Source organism: Hemitrygon akajei, chromosome 4, assembly GCF_048418815.1.
Source record: "Hemitrygon akajei chromosome 4, sHemAka1.3, whole genome shotgun sequence".
Taxonomy (NCBI): Eukaryota; Metazoa; Chordata; class Chondrichthyes; order Myliobatiformes; family Dasyatidae; genus Hemitrygon; species Hemitrygon akajei.
The window spans coordinates 50768597-50788741 of NC_133127.1; the positions used below are offsets into that span (position 1 = coordinate 50768597).

The 20145-nt window shown below is 41.0% G+C and overlaps 1 protein-coding gene across 10 annotated transcripts in view; it reads right to left on the reverse strand.

The window, feature by feature from the left end:
* The window catches only part of LOC140726324 (chondroitin sulfate N-acetylgalactosaminyltransferase 1-like), a 186964-nt gene that overhangs the window by 71651 nt on the left and 95168 nt on the right, over positions 1 to 20145 (reverse strand). For 6 of the 10 annotated variants that reach the window (XM_073042561.1, XM_073042558.1, XM_073042562.1 and 3 more), the window contains 2 exons: positions 13960 to 14139; positions 11904 to 12692 (listed from right to left, as the gene is read on the reverse strand). In XM_073042561.1, the coding sequence (XP_072898662.1) occupies positions 11904 to 12546 (643 nt within the window). In that variant the 5' untranslated portion in view covers positions 12547 to 12692; positions 13960 to 14139. Of the gene's footprint in view, positions 1 to 11903; positions 12693 to 13959; positions 14140 to 17438; positions 17563 to 20145 lie in introns of all 10 variants that reach the window. The other 4 variants (XM_073042556.1, XM_073042557.1, XM_073042560.1 and 1 more) reach the window with 2 other exon arrangements.

The following is a 20145-nucleotide window of genomic DNA, read 5'->3' on the forward strand; positions in this document are numbered from 1 at the left end:
ACATCTTTGCTCCTGCCAAGTTTACAAACTCGCTCTCCGCTCCACGTCAACCAATACAGCACCGCGCAAAAGTCTTAGGCACCCTACCTACATATATGTGCGTAAGACTTTTGCACAGTGTTGTACATCAAAACTGTACTACGCAGTGAAAAATCACAGGCTATGTACAGCTCAGAGTAAACTAATATAAACAGCAACGTGGCATGGGTAGAAACTCTAAAATGGAATCAGGCAGATACTCAGTTCTCCTTCAATAGTGCTAAAGAAATGAGAAACACATGGCGAGATGTCTGCTTTTTGGTCATATCAGCACTTTGGTCTTGGATCAAATACTGCAAAGTCAGAAGCCCTCATAAATTAATGCGAAACATAATATACAAATTATGTGAGACACAGACATGGCTTATTAGCAGAGTCTCTTTCCCCCATTGTGGAATGCTGAATACACTCAGAGGCCACTTTTAGGGACAAATGTACACCTGCTCATTAATGTAAATTTCTCATCAGCCAATCATGTGGCAGCAACTCAATGCATAAAAGCCTGCAGACATGGTCAAGAGGTTCATTTGTTGTTCGGGTTAAACATCAGAATGGGGAAGAAAATTGATCTAAGTGACTTTGACCATGAAACGTTTGTTGTTGCCAGGCAGGGTGGATAGAGTATCTCAGAAACTGCTGATCTCCTAAGATTTTCATGTACAACAATCTCTAGAGCTTACCGAGAACGGTGCGAAAGTTTTTTTAAAAAATATATCAAATCAGTGGCAAAAACACCTTGTTAATGAGACTATTTTTGACTACACAACCAGTTGAAACTTGAAGTGGACGGTCTATAGCAGCAGAACAGCATGAACATTCCCTCAGTGACCACTTTATTAAGTACAGGAGGAACCTAATAAAGGTTACTAGGGGGCATGATTTTCAGGTGCAAGGGAGAAAATTTAAGGACATGCACGTGGCAAGTATTTTTCTCTACAGAGAGAGGCACCTGGAACGTGCTATCAGGGGAAGTGGTGGAAGCAAATATGGTAACAATGTTTTACAGGCATTCAGACGGACACATGAACAGGTTGGGAATCTAGAGATAGGTGCAGTTTAAACTGGCATCATGCTTCGACACAGACATTACAGGGCAAAAGGTCCATTCCTGTGCTGTACCATTCTGTTCGATATTCTGTGTAACCTTCCCTTTTCAATTGATTGCAACTCATGATTATAAGTAGCCGCCTATCCAATAATACACATTGTTGCATTGGATACATTGCTCACTTCCAGACAGTATTAGTGTCACAGAGTTGACGGTAGACTCAACTCACTGAGAAACAACAGCAACAGTGGCCTTTGGACAAAGACATTTCCAGTTCAAGGGACAGTCACTCCAAAATTTGGTAACCTGCAAGGCCCAAGGTATTAGGCACTAATGAGCAGGTTATACATTTGGAAATGTTTCCTTTACATGGCCCCCACTCCGAAGGGCGCATACGAAATCAGGCAGGACCTGGAACGCGGGCAGTGAGAGTGGTCGCGGGAGTAAGGGTCAGGACGTGGCGGCAAGGCTGCGGGGAACGGCGTAGGGGTTGATGGAGCAAGGGGCAAAAGCGAAACAGCTTTCAAACGATGAACTGATCCCGCCGCATTTGAAAATTCCAGCCATTGCTTCATTGCTAATGAGCTACCCGGAATTGCGCCCTGATTCAGCAAGTACTGTTCCTGAGTGTTATCAACAAATTACCCCATGCTCTACAGGACAACATGAAGAAAATATGCTCACTGTCCCCATCTGGATGAACGATTGCCATTAGGGTGAACTGCTATTACGGTGATGCTCATATGGAGTCAAACAGAACTGAAAATGGTCTCTCTGGTCTCACCCTTCCATGCTGACCAAGTTGCCCAACTAAGCTTGTCCATTTGCATTCTGGAGCTTGCAAGAATACACAGTTTTGCTACAACCATAAATAATATAATTGGGTAATCCAGCTGTACTTGAAAATCTGAAGCAACACAGCTGTCTGCTCACTAACCAAGCATTCCCTTCTTTGCTTAGCTGTGTTCATGAACAAACTGCACTAAAATAAAAATATGGTCCCATACACTCATCCCTGTCTGTCTATCTTCATGAGTGGAGTAGCAACAAAAGTCACTTTGGCAAAGAAGCACTAACCAGTATTTAGCAGATTTACATTATTTGGTTGGCATTTTCTTAGTATCAAATCTTATCAAAAACAGAAATGGTTGAGCTCACATTGAGTACGGCCCAAAACTGGAGTCAAAATGTGTCTTTAATTCACTTTTAAAGGACTTGCATTTTAAAAAAAGCCTGTTACCTTGAAATAGAAGTAGTTAAGCTGCAATATTTCAAACAGATTTCCACATTTTCTTTCTGCCCACACACTATTACAATGACGTCAAGGCTTGGTTTCACAACTGGTATAGTATGTGCTTTGTACACACAAGATGTGGCTGAGCCCCAGTGGAGAAAGGAAAAGCTTGTGAATTTGGAATCTAAAATCTATCATGAAAGGCCCTCACCACCTTCTTGTAGCTACCATCAGGCAGGAGGTATAAAAGCCTCAAGTCCTATACCCCAGGTTCAAGATAGCTTCTTCCCTTCAAACAATCGGTTTGCAAGCCAACTAACACAGCCTGAATATAACCAGGTATAGCAATACTATCACCACTTTGATCTCCTCACGCTAAAATGGAATTAGTGTATTTTGTTCTAATTGTGCTTTCCTTTGTAAAAATTGTGTACTATTTATGTTTAATTTCTGTTTTCTTGTGATTGCTGCTTACCTGATGCTAAATGCCTGATGTTGCTAGAAAGTAATTTTTCTTTGCACCTGTGCATAACTGTACTTTGTGCACATGGCAATTATCTTGTCTTTGATGTGTTTACTCTAAAAGGGGTCTACAAGAGAACAATAAGTAAACTGGCAGAATAAACTTGCATTCTGGGAAGTCCAAACAACTCCCCCAACAACAACCCTCCCACCCCCCACCCCCCCCCCACCCCACAGGAAAAGTGGCACTAGATTTGCAGAAAATCCGATCAAGACTCAGGACATATAATACGGCCATTGTCACAATTTGATCACTTTGCTACTGAATGACACATTGTGTTTCTGCCACCTTCACTTCTGATTCAGAAGACTGTATGCTTAACCCAGACTGACACGTCAGCAGAAGTCTGAGGTGTGGCCACTGAGATGTCAAGATTAGCTTCACACAGAGTTTTGAATGAATGTTAGAGTCAATACCAGTATTTCAAAGAACAAACAAATTCTCAATAATTAACCTTAACCAAGATCATTATTATATATTTTTAAAAAACCACAAGATTCACTTCAGCCTGTTATGGAATTCTTAATGCATAAATTAGCTGCTGCTTTTTCAGACTCAGACATTAAACAGATCTTCATCAGCTGTCTTGGGTGAAAGGAAAAACTCCATGGCAATGTTTTGAAAAAAGACCATTCCCAATACACTGGTTAATATTTATCACAGCTATATACTGTAGATCAGCCCAATCATCACAATGTTGATTGTGGACTTAAATGGTTCGTGAAGGGACCACTGGTTTGAGTTGCTGCCGCTGGAGGAGCTGCTGGTTTGAGTCATTGCCAGTTGGGTCCTGATGCTTTTGGAGATGTTATTGAAATGTTCCTACAACCACTGGACTCATTTTCAAGGACTTTTCATCTCATGTTCTTGATATTTGTTGCTTATTTGACTTTGAAATGTATTATTATTTCTTCTTTTTCTATTTGTACAGTTTGTCTTCTGCACTCTGGTTGAACACCTTTCATTGGGCAGTTTTTCATTGATTCTTTTACGATTATTATTTGATAGATTTATTGAGTATACCTGCAGAAAAATGAATCTCAGGGCTGTATATGGTGACATACATGTACTTTGAATAGTACTGTTACTGGACTATTGTTTTGGCGATCTGAGTTTAAAACAAAATGGATGGCATTATAGCACGACAGTAGTTGTGTACAGCCCCAACACACTTGTCAGCACTGGTCTCAAGTGCTGACTGCATGAAGTTTGCACATTCGCCCTGCAACCACATAGATTTCCCCTGTGGCTCTGGGCTCTTTCCACATCAAGGAGGAGAGGTGTTTGATAAGTGAAAAGTCCCTGCTATAAAGGTGTGGCAACAGAATCAGAGGAGAGTTAATGGGAACAATAGGTTACAGGAAGCGACTGCAATGCTGAGAAGAGCAAAGACTCACATGGGCCAGATTATACATTCAAATCAGCTTATGCAAAGGGAAAACTTAGTTTTTGTTAACTGCAAAAAAAAAGGAAATGGTTGGAGGAGAAAGATTTCCATGCCAAAAACATGTTTCATGACCTTGGGAATTCCCCAGGAATCCAATTAAGTGGTTTATAGTTTAGCCACTTTTACGTCATGGGTAACTTGACTGACAATTTGCAAGGAAAGAGTAACATCATGCCTTGCAATTTTAATTGGTTTTGCTAATACTTTAGATCTTGTTCAAAAGTGCTGCACTCTTACATTTAAAAGATAAAAATCTACATGGAGGCTTGCAGATTGAGTTGTTATTGTCACTCTAAACATGAACTCACTTCCAACCGTAATGCTGCGCTGGTGGGGCAGGACTTGACCACTAGAAACCACACTTTCCCCAGGCTACATACTTCCAGTACTGGCCAAATTGCTGCCCCTCTAGAAAGGACACTGCATTCAGACAAGGCACAGAAATAAAGAGAGAATTTACTCAAGCCTGACCTACTGACACCCAGGGATGGACATAGATTGGGACCACGACCTTGGGCATTCCCAAGGTCATGAAACGTGTTATTGACATGGATATTTTGCTCCTCCAACTGTGCTAATGGGAGGCAGAACACAAGGAAGCATTGGGTAGGAAAGAGCATGCAGATGGGGGAAGCAGGGAGAGATGGCAAAGCATGTGACGAGTGAGCACGGGGGGACAAAGGACCAGAGATGAGTGCAGGGAGGGGGGAAATGCACTAAAGGCTTTAGCGTTCCTGGTGCAGAGATCCCAGATCACTTGTTGACATCACAATGCTGCCTATGGAATACTAATTTACTTAAACCTGTGCATTGGTGAATGTGGGGTCATAATGTGATGCTCACTGTCTCCCTTAGCCCATGCTTCGACAGTCTACCCATGATCTTTGCTATCCAGACTCATGCAATTGAAGTCTGGAGAAAGCTTTGGTCAGGATACATTAAATAAGGCCAACTCTTCAACTCAGATCCAAAATGCCAGGTGGCTTGGTTTACAAGACCCTGTTCTCCCATTCTCATCCTGCACCTAACCCTCTTCTAAAGCAGACCGGATTTCTACACTGGAGGAAAGCACAGTAATACAATTATCTCCACTCCCAATTGGAAATGCATTAAACTTCAGTAGGAGAACATAGGGTGGGAAGCTAAGAGTTACTGGCAAAACAGTCAGTTCATTGAATTAAACAATTGTAATCTATGCTGATCAATATCAGCTGAAGAAAATATTGGTACAGACTGCACAATGAGTTATTCAAGTGAAATCATTCCAACACAGTGGCTTGCTTTGACTGCTAACCAAAGTATCTGTCCTGAGTGGAACAAAAAGGATACTCAAGTTAAACAGCTTCATTCCAATTGGGGTATTGGCACCAATCCATGTCTTGATGCAAGAGCTGGCTTCACACTTGCAATATTCCTACAAGATTAGTTCTCAGATGTAGTCATACCATCAGAGGGTGCTGGTGAGCAAAGGACACAACCATTCAACTGATCTAGGAGCTGCAGTGGTCATGAGCAAGACCCCATCTTTGGCCAAATATAATTGTAATCCATCTGGTGCAGTACTAAAAAAGGAAGTACACGGGAAATTGACGTGCAGAATTCCCTTTTACTAGGTTTGGAGTGCTCCCTTTCTGTTTCTGAAGGAAGTGGTATCTTGTCTAAAATGTTTCCACCAATACTACTCGTGTCTTGAAGTTATAGAGAAGTCTTTCGTAACTCAGTAACATGAACCATATCTATTTCCCTCAATTATTCCTCCAGCAGTCCTCTACAGCCCCAAGCAACAGAAATCCCAGGATATTAAGATTCATTTTTGCCTTAGTTTGCCTAATGCTCCAACTAGCACATTCTGGACAATGTGAATTTAAATGAACGATATTTCTCGTGCTCGCCGACTCCCTCCTGTAGTCTTGTATTATAACTGAAGCATGCAGTCTCCAAATCAAATAGTGCTCCAATCCTAACTGCATCAGAGGACCTGACTGCCAAACGCCATTCACATTTAATTAAAATTAGCATTGCTGAGATCTACAGCAAATCCAAGAGGTTGTGAAGAGAAGAGCAAGGGAGGAATAAATGACATAATAATTAAATGACCAGAGCAATAAGCCAAGCAGATCAAATCACAACAAATCTCCTTAATACTAACATCAGAAAATGTCTGTGATTAAGAATTTCAAGCTATGACAAAATAATCTTTCAGAAAGTAAGAGGTACATTTATAAAACAGGTGTACCATGTTAAATATATTAAATTAATTATAGATATTGTCACATTCTGAGGTTTAAGGCAGGGAAAACCTCATGAGATTTGAAATCTTGTTTCGCCATTTCAGCCTCACACTCATTTACTATCATACTCTCACATCTGACCCCCAAGTTAAGAGCCCTTCAGCTCACTCTAGAAAGCCACCCAATCTTTCCCAACCATTTTGCACATGCTATTAACATTTTATCTGAGGGAGCCTGTACTATTGAAGAACTGATAAGAAGAGCCAAATTAATCCAAGTTAAAAACAGCTACAATTAGTCAAAGGGGAGGTTCACTGGCTAATCTACATTCCCTGGTTACTCCAAGAGCTATTTCCAGCATTGAAAATATACTCACATAACAAAGTGGATTTTAATTTGAAGTGGACTTCATCAGTATACTTAATCTCTTTGTAAAAGATTTATTGCTAAGGTAAAGGACAAAGCAACATATCCAATGGATGTGAAGTCTTCTTGAGAATAACCTTTAAGTGCTGTTAATGTGAACAATATTATATCTTCACTCCAAAACGCAGTAATTGGATGAGTAAAAACAAGAGTCTGTTTATGCTTCAAATCAGAGCAATAAATTACCAAGTTTCAGAGAGGGGAAAAAATGAATTTAAATCACTTCAAAATGGCATTGTTACCTCTCAGGAAAGACTTCAAAAGCACTCAAAACAAAGTAATCAATGACAAGTCTCTGTTGTTTTATTTTTGTAACATCATATTTTTTTTTGATAAATTTGCTTCATTTATAACACTTCTTTCAGCTGGAAATGTATTTTCATGTATAAGGATTTCAAACCTGCCTTAGATCAAGATGGCAGACTGAAATACAGAAATATATATTTTAAACTTTTTCAGTTTCCGCTTACATGTTGTTATAAGATGGTTAATATTTTTGTACTCCTGATAGTAATTAGTGGTCTTCATATATCCTGGGAGTGCTCGATTGGCAGCGTAACAGATAAAATGCTCACTAGGTTCAAGCCACGACACATTATACATTTCTCATGTCTTGCAATGTTAAACTTAAGTGGAGTCACAAGATGAAGCAGGGTTAGTTAAACTATGAATAACTTTATCGGCCCATAGGGATACAACTTGATACTTTTCAGTATAATAGATTTCACTTTATTTATTTTGCACTGTAAATTCCTATGTAAACATTTATACTGGAGAATTCCCTATGTAAATGTTGATGCAACGTAATTAGAACATATCACCAGAAAAGACACTATTGTACAGGGTACATGATGTGCCAAAAGTGTGTGAAAATTAATAGTGATATACAGCTGGAAGCAATGGTACACACCACTAGCCTCTGGAAATGGAAACTGTATATGCATGGAGGCAGATTTCATTGTTACTGTTTCTACACTCAGTGGCCACTTTATTAGGTATGCCTGTACACCTATTTATTCAATGCAAATATCTAATTAGCCCACCATTTGGCAGCAACGCAATGGTCAGGAGGTTCAGTTGCTGCTCAGACCAAAGGTCAGAATGGGGAAGTGACTTTGACCGTGGAATGATTGTTGGTGCCAGACAGGGTGGTTTGAGTATCTCAGAATCTCCTGGGATTTTCACACATAACGTTCTCTAGAGCTTACAGAGAATGGTGTGAAAAACAAGAAAATGTCCTGTGGTCAGCAGTCCTGTATGGAAAAATGCCTTGCTAATAAGAGACATCAGAGGAGAATGGTCAGACTGGTTGAAGATGACAGGAAGGCAACAGAAACCCCAGTAACCATGCAGTACAACAGGGGTGTGCAGAAGAGCATTTCTGAATGCACATGTCAAACATTGATGGGGATGGGCTACAGCAGTAGAAGACGATGAACATGCCCTTAGTTCATCTCCAGGCACTAAGTCAAGACTAGGGGGCAACAGAGTGGGGGGGGGGGTGCCTCAGCACAGATAGCTGAGAACCCCACTGCACTAACAAAATTGCTTTGATGGCATTGAAGCCAATATGCTCAACACCTGTCAAAGATGTTATCACAACTTAATATTTATGATTTTCACATCACAGGAACTGTTTTAAATTAAGACAAAAAATGAAAGCACATATCACAAGAGTTCAACTTACAATTTTTGTTTTTACAGATCCTCTTTGTTTCATGCTGCTGGTAGATTTCTCCACTCACTTGAATAGGGACTGCTGTACTTCTACCAGAATTAACCTAGTGCAGTTTCGGTTGCCAGCAGGGATACAAGCCTGTGGGAGTGTGCCCTACCCCAGTAGACTACATGAGGAGTTCACTGGTGCAGCAAAGATGCCACATTGAGCTTCACCTGATGCCAGCTCTGGAAGCTGGAGTTTCAGGACAGAAGCACAGCTAAGTTCCTGAATGAGCACAGACATTGGTTTAACAAAGGAAATATTGTCACAATGAATGATTCTTCCATATTTAAGCATAAATCTGCTCCTACAAATTTGTCTCTAAGAGAATGCACGGCTGCATATTGAGCAAAGCCTTTTAAAATGTTGTAAATCTACAATGAAAAATGAAAATCTACAATAATAAAATATGCTGGAAATACTTAGCAGGTCTAGCCATATCTGCGTTAAGAAAAATTAAGTTAAATGTTTCAGATCGAGGACCCTTTGTCAGAACTCAGGAGACAAAAGAAGTTTGCTAAGAGGCAGGAGGGGTGCTGGGGCAGGGCCACTTCTGAGAGGGCAAAACCAGATGCCTTTGGGGGAACACTGTAAACAAGGTAAACACGTGGTCAGTGAATGAATAGGTGCAGGGAGAGAACGAGAATACGAGCAATAGAATGTGGCAATTGCAAACTGCAGAGCGGGAAACGTGCCCAGCAGGTCAGGCAGAGCATGTCCTCCACATCCAGAAAATGGATAAGAACACAATAAGCAAGCTGAGCCAAATTCCCAGATGGATGTTTGATACAGACAGCAATCGGGTTACCCCGATAACCTAGAGATTCACTTTCAAAGACTCTATACATCATGGCCTCAGTATTATTTGTTTACTGTTTATTACTTCCATGATTTGCACGTTGGTTGCTTGCTGGTCTTTATGTACTGATTTTCATAAATTCTATTGTATTTATTTTCCCATGAATGCCACAAGAAAATGAATCTCAAAGTGGTATATGGTGACAAACATATACTTTGATAATAAATTTACTTTGAACTCCGTATCAATGACTGGCAGAAGAGTGACTAATTGTACCAAGAGTAACAGGGTGTAGTACAAGAGTGTTATCACAATCCCATTAACTGGCAAATATGTAGTATCCTAGTGTCATTCCAGGGAGCCTAGGTTCTGTGGATGCACTAACCGTGAGACCAGTGGGGGATACAAGGAGAAAATGTGGACCTGAACTCCTTTCACTCTGATCATCAATGGAGCTGAAACCGAATCACAGAGTAATGCAGTCTGTCTGAGCGAATCCCATTTGCTTACAGTTGGCCTACTTCCCTCTGAACCTTTCCCCACTGATGAATCTGTCCAAATGTCTTCTAAATGTTGCCGTTGAACATTTCCTCTGGTAGATTGTTCTGTATAAATACCACTCTCCATCTTTTGCATCTCTTATTTAATTTATCATATTTTTTTTCTGCCCAGTTTCTGGTCTTATGAGGCTTTTAGGAATACTGTCATGCAGGATCCATGTGTTTAAACAGAGTATCCCGGCTCACCATTCCAGAGATTTGTAGGGTTCAACAAGTCTGTGTATGGAAGTTTAAGGGTCGTATTTTCTCATCAGAGTGAATGCGCAGTTTTGCTGAAACAGAGCGTACCCCACTGTACCCACTGAAAAGATACTTAACAAACAAATGTAAAATAAAAAATTTGGGCTACAGGTACCAGACAGGGAAGGAAAAATGAGGTGGGCCTGTTTACTCAAAGTCAGGAGAGGTGTAGTGAGGGAAGCACAAAATGTTACATCGAAGCAGATGGGGCAGAGCGACGATGGTGCTTAACAGCAATTACTTTGAGCTCATCTGTGCAAACAACTTCATTTCTACCTTTAATGTCTCTCTTTTTCCTTTTCGACGTGGATGGGGTTCGGTCAGAGACCCCAACCTAGAGTTACACCCAGACTTCATTACTTTGTGGTGGTGGTGGGACCCATTCCTAGGGGCACACAGCCGGCCACTTTTCAATATCCCGAGGACACTGACTAGAAGACGAGTGTGCCTTCGGGGTTCCGAGGCCTTGTAGCCCTGTGGACGAGCCGAATATGCCGGTGCAGCTGACTGAAGCTTTGCAGGAGAAAATGGAACATCGGATTGGCTACTGGGGTCAGCTGGACTGTCTATCTGTCTGTCATTGCTGGGGGAAGAACTTGTTGCTGATTCTCAAGTTGCAAAGCTCAGAAAGAAGCAGTGCGGCAGAATTTATCATCGCAAATCAGCCAGTTATTTTGCTTATGTCTCCCCTCTCGCTGTGAAAGGGTGACACCTCTCTTTCCCTTTATTGGCGGAGAGAGAGTCTGTGGTATGTCGGTTTGTCAGGTGAACGAGTTTTTTGTTGTACTGCAGATCATGGTCTTTTTTGGGGGCTTTGCTGTTACCTGCTTGGTGGGTGGAGGGTGCTGATGCTTTATTTTGCTGAAGGAAGTGGGGGAGGGTCACGCGTGTAGCTTTGCTGCTGTTTGTGCACAGGGGGGAGAGTAGGAGGGGGTTTTGGTGTTCTATCGTTTTAACTGTCACCCATTCTTTGAGGCACTCTTCTGTTTTCATGAATGGCTACGAAGAACAAGAATTTCAGGTTGTGTATTGTATACATTTTCTGATATTAAATGGAACTATTGAGCTATTGAAATTAAAATTTCTATAGTTTAAAACAATGACATTTTACCGTAAGATCAAGACCCTCTAGTCCTAAATTTACTGCTGTTAGGAAGGGTAAACTACTCAACAATTAGAAATTGTACCTCTTTGAATCATTGGCATAACAATAAAGGGAAAAGTAATGAATACATACAGGGCTCAGCTTGTAGCAAAATGACAAAGAAAGAAGGAATCTAATGTATGATTACAGTAATCTTTCAAATTCATAACAATATAGGAAATTCTATTCATTTTCTATTTTCTAAAAATCCTTCAGATTTTTGCACAATTACAAGCTTGTTGAAAACATAGGAGGAGGGGGCAACAAACTCTTTATGAGAGCATCTTAATGCCACGGGTCAGTGAGCTACTGAACACCCAACCTTGTAACAAGAAGGGTACTTAAAGCCAACACAACGAGGAAGCTTTGATTCATCCATCTGGGTGGCTTACAACCTTGGTTTAAGTGCTTGAAGGACAATGTGCTATTCTACTTCAGATCATTGCAACTAGAAATCAGAAACATCAGCCACAGAGATATGAACAAACCAACCTTCAATAAAGTCAGCAGCTGCGTGCGTCCGATGGTTTTCTGCTCCTTCAATTTCGGGGCTGTTCAAGATCCCTAGTGCAACCTCAATAGCTTCCACCAGTTCATCCCGTTTGTCCTTCCGGATTGGTTTCTCCTCAGGATGTCGGGTGAGCCCCATTTCCAGCTGGTACACCTTCTGGAGGGTGAAGCTCTCAAATGGTATCACCGAATATTCTGTCGGCAATTTAACACCAGAGTGGACTTCCGCTTTGTCGATCTGAGTGTGCAGAAACCCCCACAGATCCACTTGCGTTTTCACTGGATTGCTTGGATCAAATTTGCCTCCCAGCGAGTCACTATAGCGGTCATGTACAACCTTGAGCTGCTCACTTCTTTCCCGCAGTTCCTCCTTCAGTTGTGCTATTTGCTTCTTCAGGCTGTTGATATAATTACGGTGTTGCTCCTCACGCTCTTCGAGCAACACCCGAAAGTTGTCTTTCCCGGTTGGCCCACTCACCCTGGGTAACAAGGGTTGGCCATCTTCCACCTTTGGAGTGCACGCCAGCATGTACAACAAGGATACTACACTGCACAGGAAAACCAATACTGTAGCAAACTGCCAAATCCATGCCGGCGTTCCCCTTCGCATCACTCTTAACCACATCCTGTCCTTCTGGAATGTCAGTCCAGTTAGTCAGTCCTAAACGATTTGACACCAACACCATCAGTTTCCGAGCTAAATGTTTTAGTCCTCAGAAATCTTCTCATTTCAAACCGAGCTCCTCTTCTGGTGGCTACTGGGAGCACATCCTGAAAGTACAAAGACAAAATTGAACGCATATACACTGCAAACATCAAATCAAAAATTCAATCAGATAACTTTAACACATTCTTTTCTCATTACAAATAAAATGTAGTCATTGCTTTTCATCATTTACAAGCCAAGATTTAACAAGCTCTCTCATACTATCTCAGCAAAATTAATTTTAACTTTTTTTTTACTTGTTTACAAATTTCCCCAGTAACTACCCAGGGGAAACAGTTCCTCTATAACTACCTTACCAATTCTGTCATCATTTTAAACATCTCATTCAAATTACCCCAACTTTTTGAACAGAAGGAAACACAACGCAGTATTTTATATTTTTGCTCACGAGGTAGGGATGTAGTTAACAAGACACTGTTTATTGTCCCGTCCACAGTGCTCTCAAACTAGGGGGGCAGGTAGAAGTCAACAACATTGGTGCAGTTTACAATGACATACTGGCCAGGCCAATAGGAGAGCAGATTTCTTTCCCTTTAAGGTATTTGTAAACTGATTGAGTAATTCTTTTATATATAACAAGAAAACAGTTCTATGTTGCAGTTTTGCAATCCCAGCTTTTATTTAATTAATTTTTGGTCATCCGTTGCACCTGATGATGATAGGAAACCTGCACGGGAGAGTTTTTAAAATGGAAAAGCTAAGCTGATGCAGTGCGGCCGTTTCACCGTCCCAAACTCAGAGGTCTGGGTCCAGTGGTAGGGTTAGCCATCACATATGGGTCTTCCTTGGTTGTTGTGGATGTCCATAACTTCTGTGCCTCGCCGTGGCCTTTGTTCTCCATGGAGTGTTGCAGAACCAATTTCTAGCCATTGGATCGCACTGTAGATCTCGTCTGTCCAGTCTGCTGGAGCAGCCTTTAGTTAATTATTTGAATGTCAAATTTCCAGCTGTCATACTGTGATCTTGACTTGTTCCTGGGCTGGATTAGCACCATAGTGATAGAAGATTAAGATGGAAAAAACTGATGGTCCTAGGATAGGTGACATTGCCCTCATTGTGCAGTCTTTGGCTGCAGCACAGGAAGAATCTACAGATAGAGATTACTGTAACTATGCTTTAAGATTTGACATGTTTTCTCTTTAGCCAAATAAATCACTTATTTTCAAATCTAAAGGCATAGGATATTTTGCAAATCAACTTCAAAGTTGCAGTATAATTAAAAATATTTGCAATGACAAGTATTTTATAAACTCTAAGGAGGTCAATCGTTTGGGAATTGCAAAAACTTTCACTTCCATTTAGCCAACTGACCTGGTGATGTTGTCAGCGTTAAGTGACCAGACCCTGCAGCCAGAAGTAACAGGCAGTGAGAGCTGGTTAGCCCTTTCGTAGCTGATACACTGAGATCTTGTGCCAGAACGGCAAGCTTGCTTGCACATGCTTGAAGGAGTCTCTGCTAATCCAGTCAACATGACATGTCAAAAGGTGCCACTATATTAAAGAAATAATAAATTATCAAATTTTCGTGCTAATAGAAAACTGGAAAAAAATTAATATCTCCACCCATGGTAATGTAAAATGGATCAAACTGTTCTTCTATGTGTAGCAGTAAAATTGTGATCATATGGTATAACGAGAAGCTAGGCTAAGAGTTAATGAATTGTGCAAATAATATGTAAGCTAAGCATGTAATTCAATAAGGATCTTTGGGTCTGTAATCATCTAAGACGCTGCAGAATCAATAGGCCAACTCCGAAATACCTCTTCATTAAAGTGACATTTCTTTGTAGTAATGATTAACAGAAACTGCATGGAATATTTGGGAAGACTCTGAACAAATACAAGCCCAGCCAAAGCTGCATTGTCATTAAATTGGTGGAGGAAGGGGATATGAGCAATTATTCATCAGAATGGACAACCACAGCAACAATGAGATGGGAACGGATACAAACGAACTATGAAAGGGGACCAAACGACTCATACAAAATGCTGACCTCGGTGAAGCTAAAAGATGAACTGGGGTTTTCAGAGTAGCAGCACTTTTGCTCACTCAAGTCAATGAATTATCTTCTTTCCCTTTGGAAACATTTACGTACACCTGGAATAGCATTGGATGTAATACGGTTAGCAGATACCCTTGTGCTTTCTCTTAGTGTTGAAATAGGTACTAAATTCCAATGTGATACCTGATGTGTGATATTTAAAATCTGACACTTACAGAAAGTGCTATTTATAGGAAGTGTGACAGTTGACTGCCAGTAGACACATTCACATTTAATGCAATTTACTACCTTCTTGTTTTCATCAATGTTCAGATAAGCACAATATCTAACACTAGAGAAATTGCTTCAAATTTTTCATCAAAAGGGTAGATTTTATGTTATCTATATCCCAGATTAGTATTGATCATTCACGATCTATTCCACATCATTACATTTCTCATATGCACCTTTGCTGAGCAGAAATTGAGTGTAGGGTCTATACACCAGCCTCTTGTGCTCCCTTACCTTAGTGTTACTTCCCTGCATGAACTCCAATTCTCTTACTATGCCAAAGTATTACACAAAAAAACCAAGCATCCTTGGCATCAGTTATCCCCCTGCACTAAGAAATTAATGCTTCACTTTTAAATTTCATTGCAATTCCAGTAGGTACATCATTCCTCCACAGTATCATTTCAGTAAATATTAGGAACGAAGTGGACACATCAGAGAATCAGTGAAGCAATTAATGAATTTTGCCATAATGCATGCTATGTTTAAAAAAAGAGCTTTTTAGAACAAAATGAAAATCTGTGTGATTGATGCCCACTGTAGCCACTTGATAAAAATGGTCCAAGGTTCCAAAATCTTGAGCAAGTACTCTAGATTAAATAATCTGTGTGGTATTGAAGAGGTGCTAGGCTCGGCATTTTGGATGAGATGTTAAAGACTCTACCCAAACCTTTTGGGTGGACATAAAGATTCCATGCTGTTCCAAAGAACAGTTGCACTCTCCATATTTCTTCTGCATCAAAAATCACTAAAGCAGATAATTTGTCACTTGTCTTGTTAACTTTGTAGGAGATTGCTGTGCAGAAATTAGTGGTCTACAGTGTAAAAGTTTCTATATAGTATTGGGACATCCCAAACCATTCTACACTCAATGTTCTTAAACATACAAGGGTAAAATAGCAGAAGAACGCCATTCAGATTGTGGCCTCCATTCAAAATGATCACAAACTTTTACTTCAGTATTACTTCCCTGTACAAACTCCCACTTCATTTACCAGCTAAGAGTTGTTTGATCTCAGTCTTCAACTTCGTTAATAACCATGTCTGCACAGCCTTCATGGCACAGAATTCCAAGAATCACTACCTTCAGGTGATTTTTTTTCTCACCTGAGTATTGCATGACTGACATATTGTGACATCATCACCTCTGGTTCCCTCGATAACCAGATAGGGCAAAAAGAGAATTCGCAAACAAAATTTCTCTTTCATATATCCATGCAATTTCTGCCAGATTCTATTATTGGTTTCCAGGCACCCTTTGCTTAACAACGATATCCATTATTTTTTCAGCTACTTATGCAAGGCTGAATGACCTGTAGTTTGTATGAACTCCCTCCCTCTTTTCACTGTAGTGGAATCGAATTTGCAAGGTAGATCTTCAAAGCTTTATCTCTTCTTGAATACAAAATGTAAAATCTGACACATCAAGATGGATTACTTGTATAAATCACATTATCAGAAATGGTAGAAATTCCCCTGTGTATTCTACCAATGAAGTTCTGTTGGGAATTTTGTTCACAAGGTTCCTGGTCAAGCGTTTTATTTACAAGATTATCTCTAATTATTGCCAATTATTAAATATTAACACAATTATAAAAGTACAAATCATGCTTCTTTACAATACACAAAATAAATATCTCGGCAAAATTTTAAATGGTAAATTATGCTGCTCCTGGAGTAGTTAGAACAATAATATTTCCATAAAGAGCAAATTCCTAATGCTAAAAATGTTGACTTCAAAATTAAAATGCATTCCAACTGGAAGATGCAGTAATAACATACAGTACCAATTATAATAATAATGTACTTCATACAAAATTAGAGGGAGAGGGGAGAGTTGCGTAACAGGAACCACTTGTCTCATCAGGAATGAGTTTTATTTGACCCAGTAAAAAGAAGGAAGATGTAAGCTGAGTGACCATTGTTAAAGTGGGCCAGTGTTAGAGTGGAGAGCTTTGGCTCAACAGGCTTAAGCAAGCGAAAGTTCTAAACAGGTTTCTAGTAAGCTTCCCCCCCCCCCACCCCCACCCCCGCTTTGTCAATAAGCGCATAGATAATACACTGAGAATAGGTCCAGGGTTAGTGGCATGTTCTTTGTGTGAACTCTGTGACACCTCCAGTCTCCCTGATAACTAAATCTGCTTGAAGTGCATCAAGCTGTAACTCCCCAGAGACTGTGTTAAGGAACTGGAACTGCAGCTAGGTCACCTCCAGCTCATACAAAAGAATGAGAAGGTGATAGATTGAAGCTACCTGGGTGACTGGGAAAACAAACAGGCAGCCAGTGCAGAATACCACCATGGTTGTTACACTCAATAATAAGTATAAAGCTTGGATACTGCTGGAGGTGGGGGGAGCAACCTACTAGGGAGAAGCCATTGCAACCAGAACTCCGGCACTTAATCTGACTCTATGGCTCAGAAGGGAAAAAGAGAGAAGGGTGCAGTAGTGATAGGGGATTCCATAGTTAAAGGAGTAAACAGGAGACATGAAAATTAAATCCAGCGGGTATTTTACCTCCCAAATAGCAGGGTCAGGGTCATCTCGGATCAGATCCACAGCATTCTAAAGGAGAAGGGTGAACAGCCAGCAGTCACGGTAAGTATTTGCACCGACAATATAGGTAGAAAAGGAGGAGGCCCTGAAGAGAGAATATAGGGAGTTAGATAGAAAGCTGAAAATCAGAACATCCAGGGTAGTCATCTCTGGATTGCTGTTGTGCCAGGCACCAGTGAGGGGATGAAGAGAATGCTTTCCAGACAAATGCATGGCTGAGGAAATAGTGGGAGGGATGTAGGCCATCCGGCCTAGGTGACTCATCCACCTTAAGACCTTTGAGTTTGCCTAGCACTTTTTCCCTTGTAATAGCAATGGCACTCGCTCCTGCTCCCTGATACTCACAGACCTCTGGCACACTGTCTTCCACAGTGAAGACAGATGCAAAGTACCCATTAAGTTCATCTGCCATTTCTTTGTCACCAGCATCATTTTCCACTGATTCAATATCAGCTCACACCTCCCTTTTACTGTTTATATAACTGAGAAAACTTTTGGTATCCTGCTTTATATTATTGGCTAGTTTGCCCTCATATTTCATCTTTTCTCTTCTTATAGCTTTTTTTTTTAAGTTGTCTTTTGTTGGGTTTTAGAAGCTTCCCAATCATCCAACTCCCACTCACTTTTGCTACTTTATATGCGCTTTCCTTGGCTTTTATACAGTTCTTAACATCCTTTGTCAGGCACATTTGTCTACCCCTGCCATTTGAGAACAACTTGTTCTATGGGACTTATCTATCCTGTGCCTTGTGAACTATTCACATAAACTTCAGCTATCGCTGCTCTGTCAACATCCCCGCCAGTATCCTCCTCCAATCCATCCAGGCAAGCTCCTCTCTCATGCCTCTGTAATTCCCTTTATTCCGTTACAATACAGGTACATATGAGTTGTGCTTCTCCCTCTCAAATTGCAGTATGAATTCAATCATGTTATAGAAACATAGAAACAAAGAAAACCTACGGCACAATACAGGCCCTTTGGCCTACAAAGGTCTGCTGAAAGTGTCCTTACATGAGAAATTACTTAGAGTTACCCATAGCCCTCTATTTTTCTAAGCTCCATGTACCTATCCAGGACTCTCTTAAAAGACCCTATCATATCCGCCTCCACCACAATGGACAGCAGTCCATTCCACGCACTCACCACTCTCTGCATAAAAAAAACTTACCCCTGACATCTCCTCTGTACCTACTTCAAAGCACCTTAAAATTGTGTCCTCTCATATTAGCCATTTCAGCCCTGGGAAAAAGCCTCTGACTATCCACACGATCAATGCCTCTCATCATCTTATACACCTCTATCAGGTCACCTCTCATCCTCCATCGCTCCAAGGAGTAAAGGCCAAATTCACTCAAACCTATTCTCATAAGGCATGCACCCCAATCCAGGCAACATCCTTGTAAATCTCTTCTGCACCGTTTCTATGGTTTCCACATCTTTCGTATAGTGAGGCAACCAGAACTGAGCACAGTACTCCAAGTGGGGTCTGACCAGGGTCCTCTATGGCTACAACATTACCTCTCGGCCCCTGAACTCAATCCCACGATTGATGAAGGCCAATACACCGTATGCTTTCTTAACCACAGAGTCAACCTGTGCAGCAGCTTTGAGTGTCCAATGGACTCAGACCCAAGATCCCTCTGATCCTCCACACTGCCAAGAGTCTTACCATTAATACTGTATTCTGCGATCATATTTGACCTACCAAAATGAACCACCTCACACTTACCTGGGTTGAACTCTATCTGCCACTTGTCAGCCCAGTTTTGCATCCTATCAATGTCCTGCTGTAACCTCTGACAGCCCTCCATACTACCCACAACACCTCCAACCAGCAAATTTACTAAGCCATCCCTCCACTTCCTCATCCAGGTCATTTATAAAAATCACAAAGAGTAGGGGTCCCAGAACAGATCCCTGAGGCACACCACTGGTCACTGACCTCCATGCAGAATATGACCCGTCTACAACCACTCTTTACCTTCTGTGGGCAAGCCAGTTCTGGATCCACAAAGGAATATCCCCTTGGATCCCATGCCTCCTTACTTTCTCAATAAGTCTTGCATGGGGTACATTGTCAAATGCCTTGCTAAAATCCATATACACTACATCTACTGCTCTTCCTTCATCAATGTGTTTAGTCACATCCTCAAAAATTATGATCACTGCCTCCCAAGGGTTCCTTTATGTTAAGGTCCCTAGTCATTGGGATCTCTTCTGGGGAAGGTATAAACTGTACAAATAGAACAGGTTACACCTGAGTCCAAGGAAGACCGATCTTCTTGCGAGCAGGTTTACCAGAGCCGTTGGGGAAGGTATAAACTTACTTGACAGGGGATGGAAACTGGAATGATAGGGATGAGGATGGGGCAGTTGGTATACAAGTAAATGCAGTGTGCACTGAGAATGTGAGGAAGAACAGGGAGGTAATAGGGCAAAGTTGCAGTCAACAGTATGAGTTAAAGTGTAACATAGGGGCAAAATCAAAAAAATGATGAATACAGGACTCGAGGTGTTATATCTGAATGAATCCAGTAAAAAAGAATAAGTCAGATGATCTTGTAGCACAGTTAGAGATTGTCCACAATGCCATACCTGCCGTCGCTGAATCGTGGCTGGAAGAAGATTATAGTTGAGAGTTTAACATCCAAGGATACACATTGAATC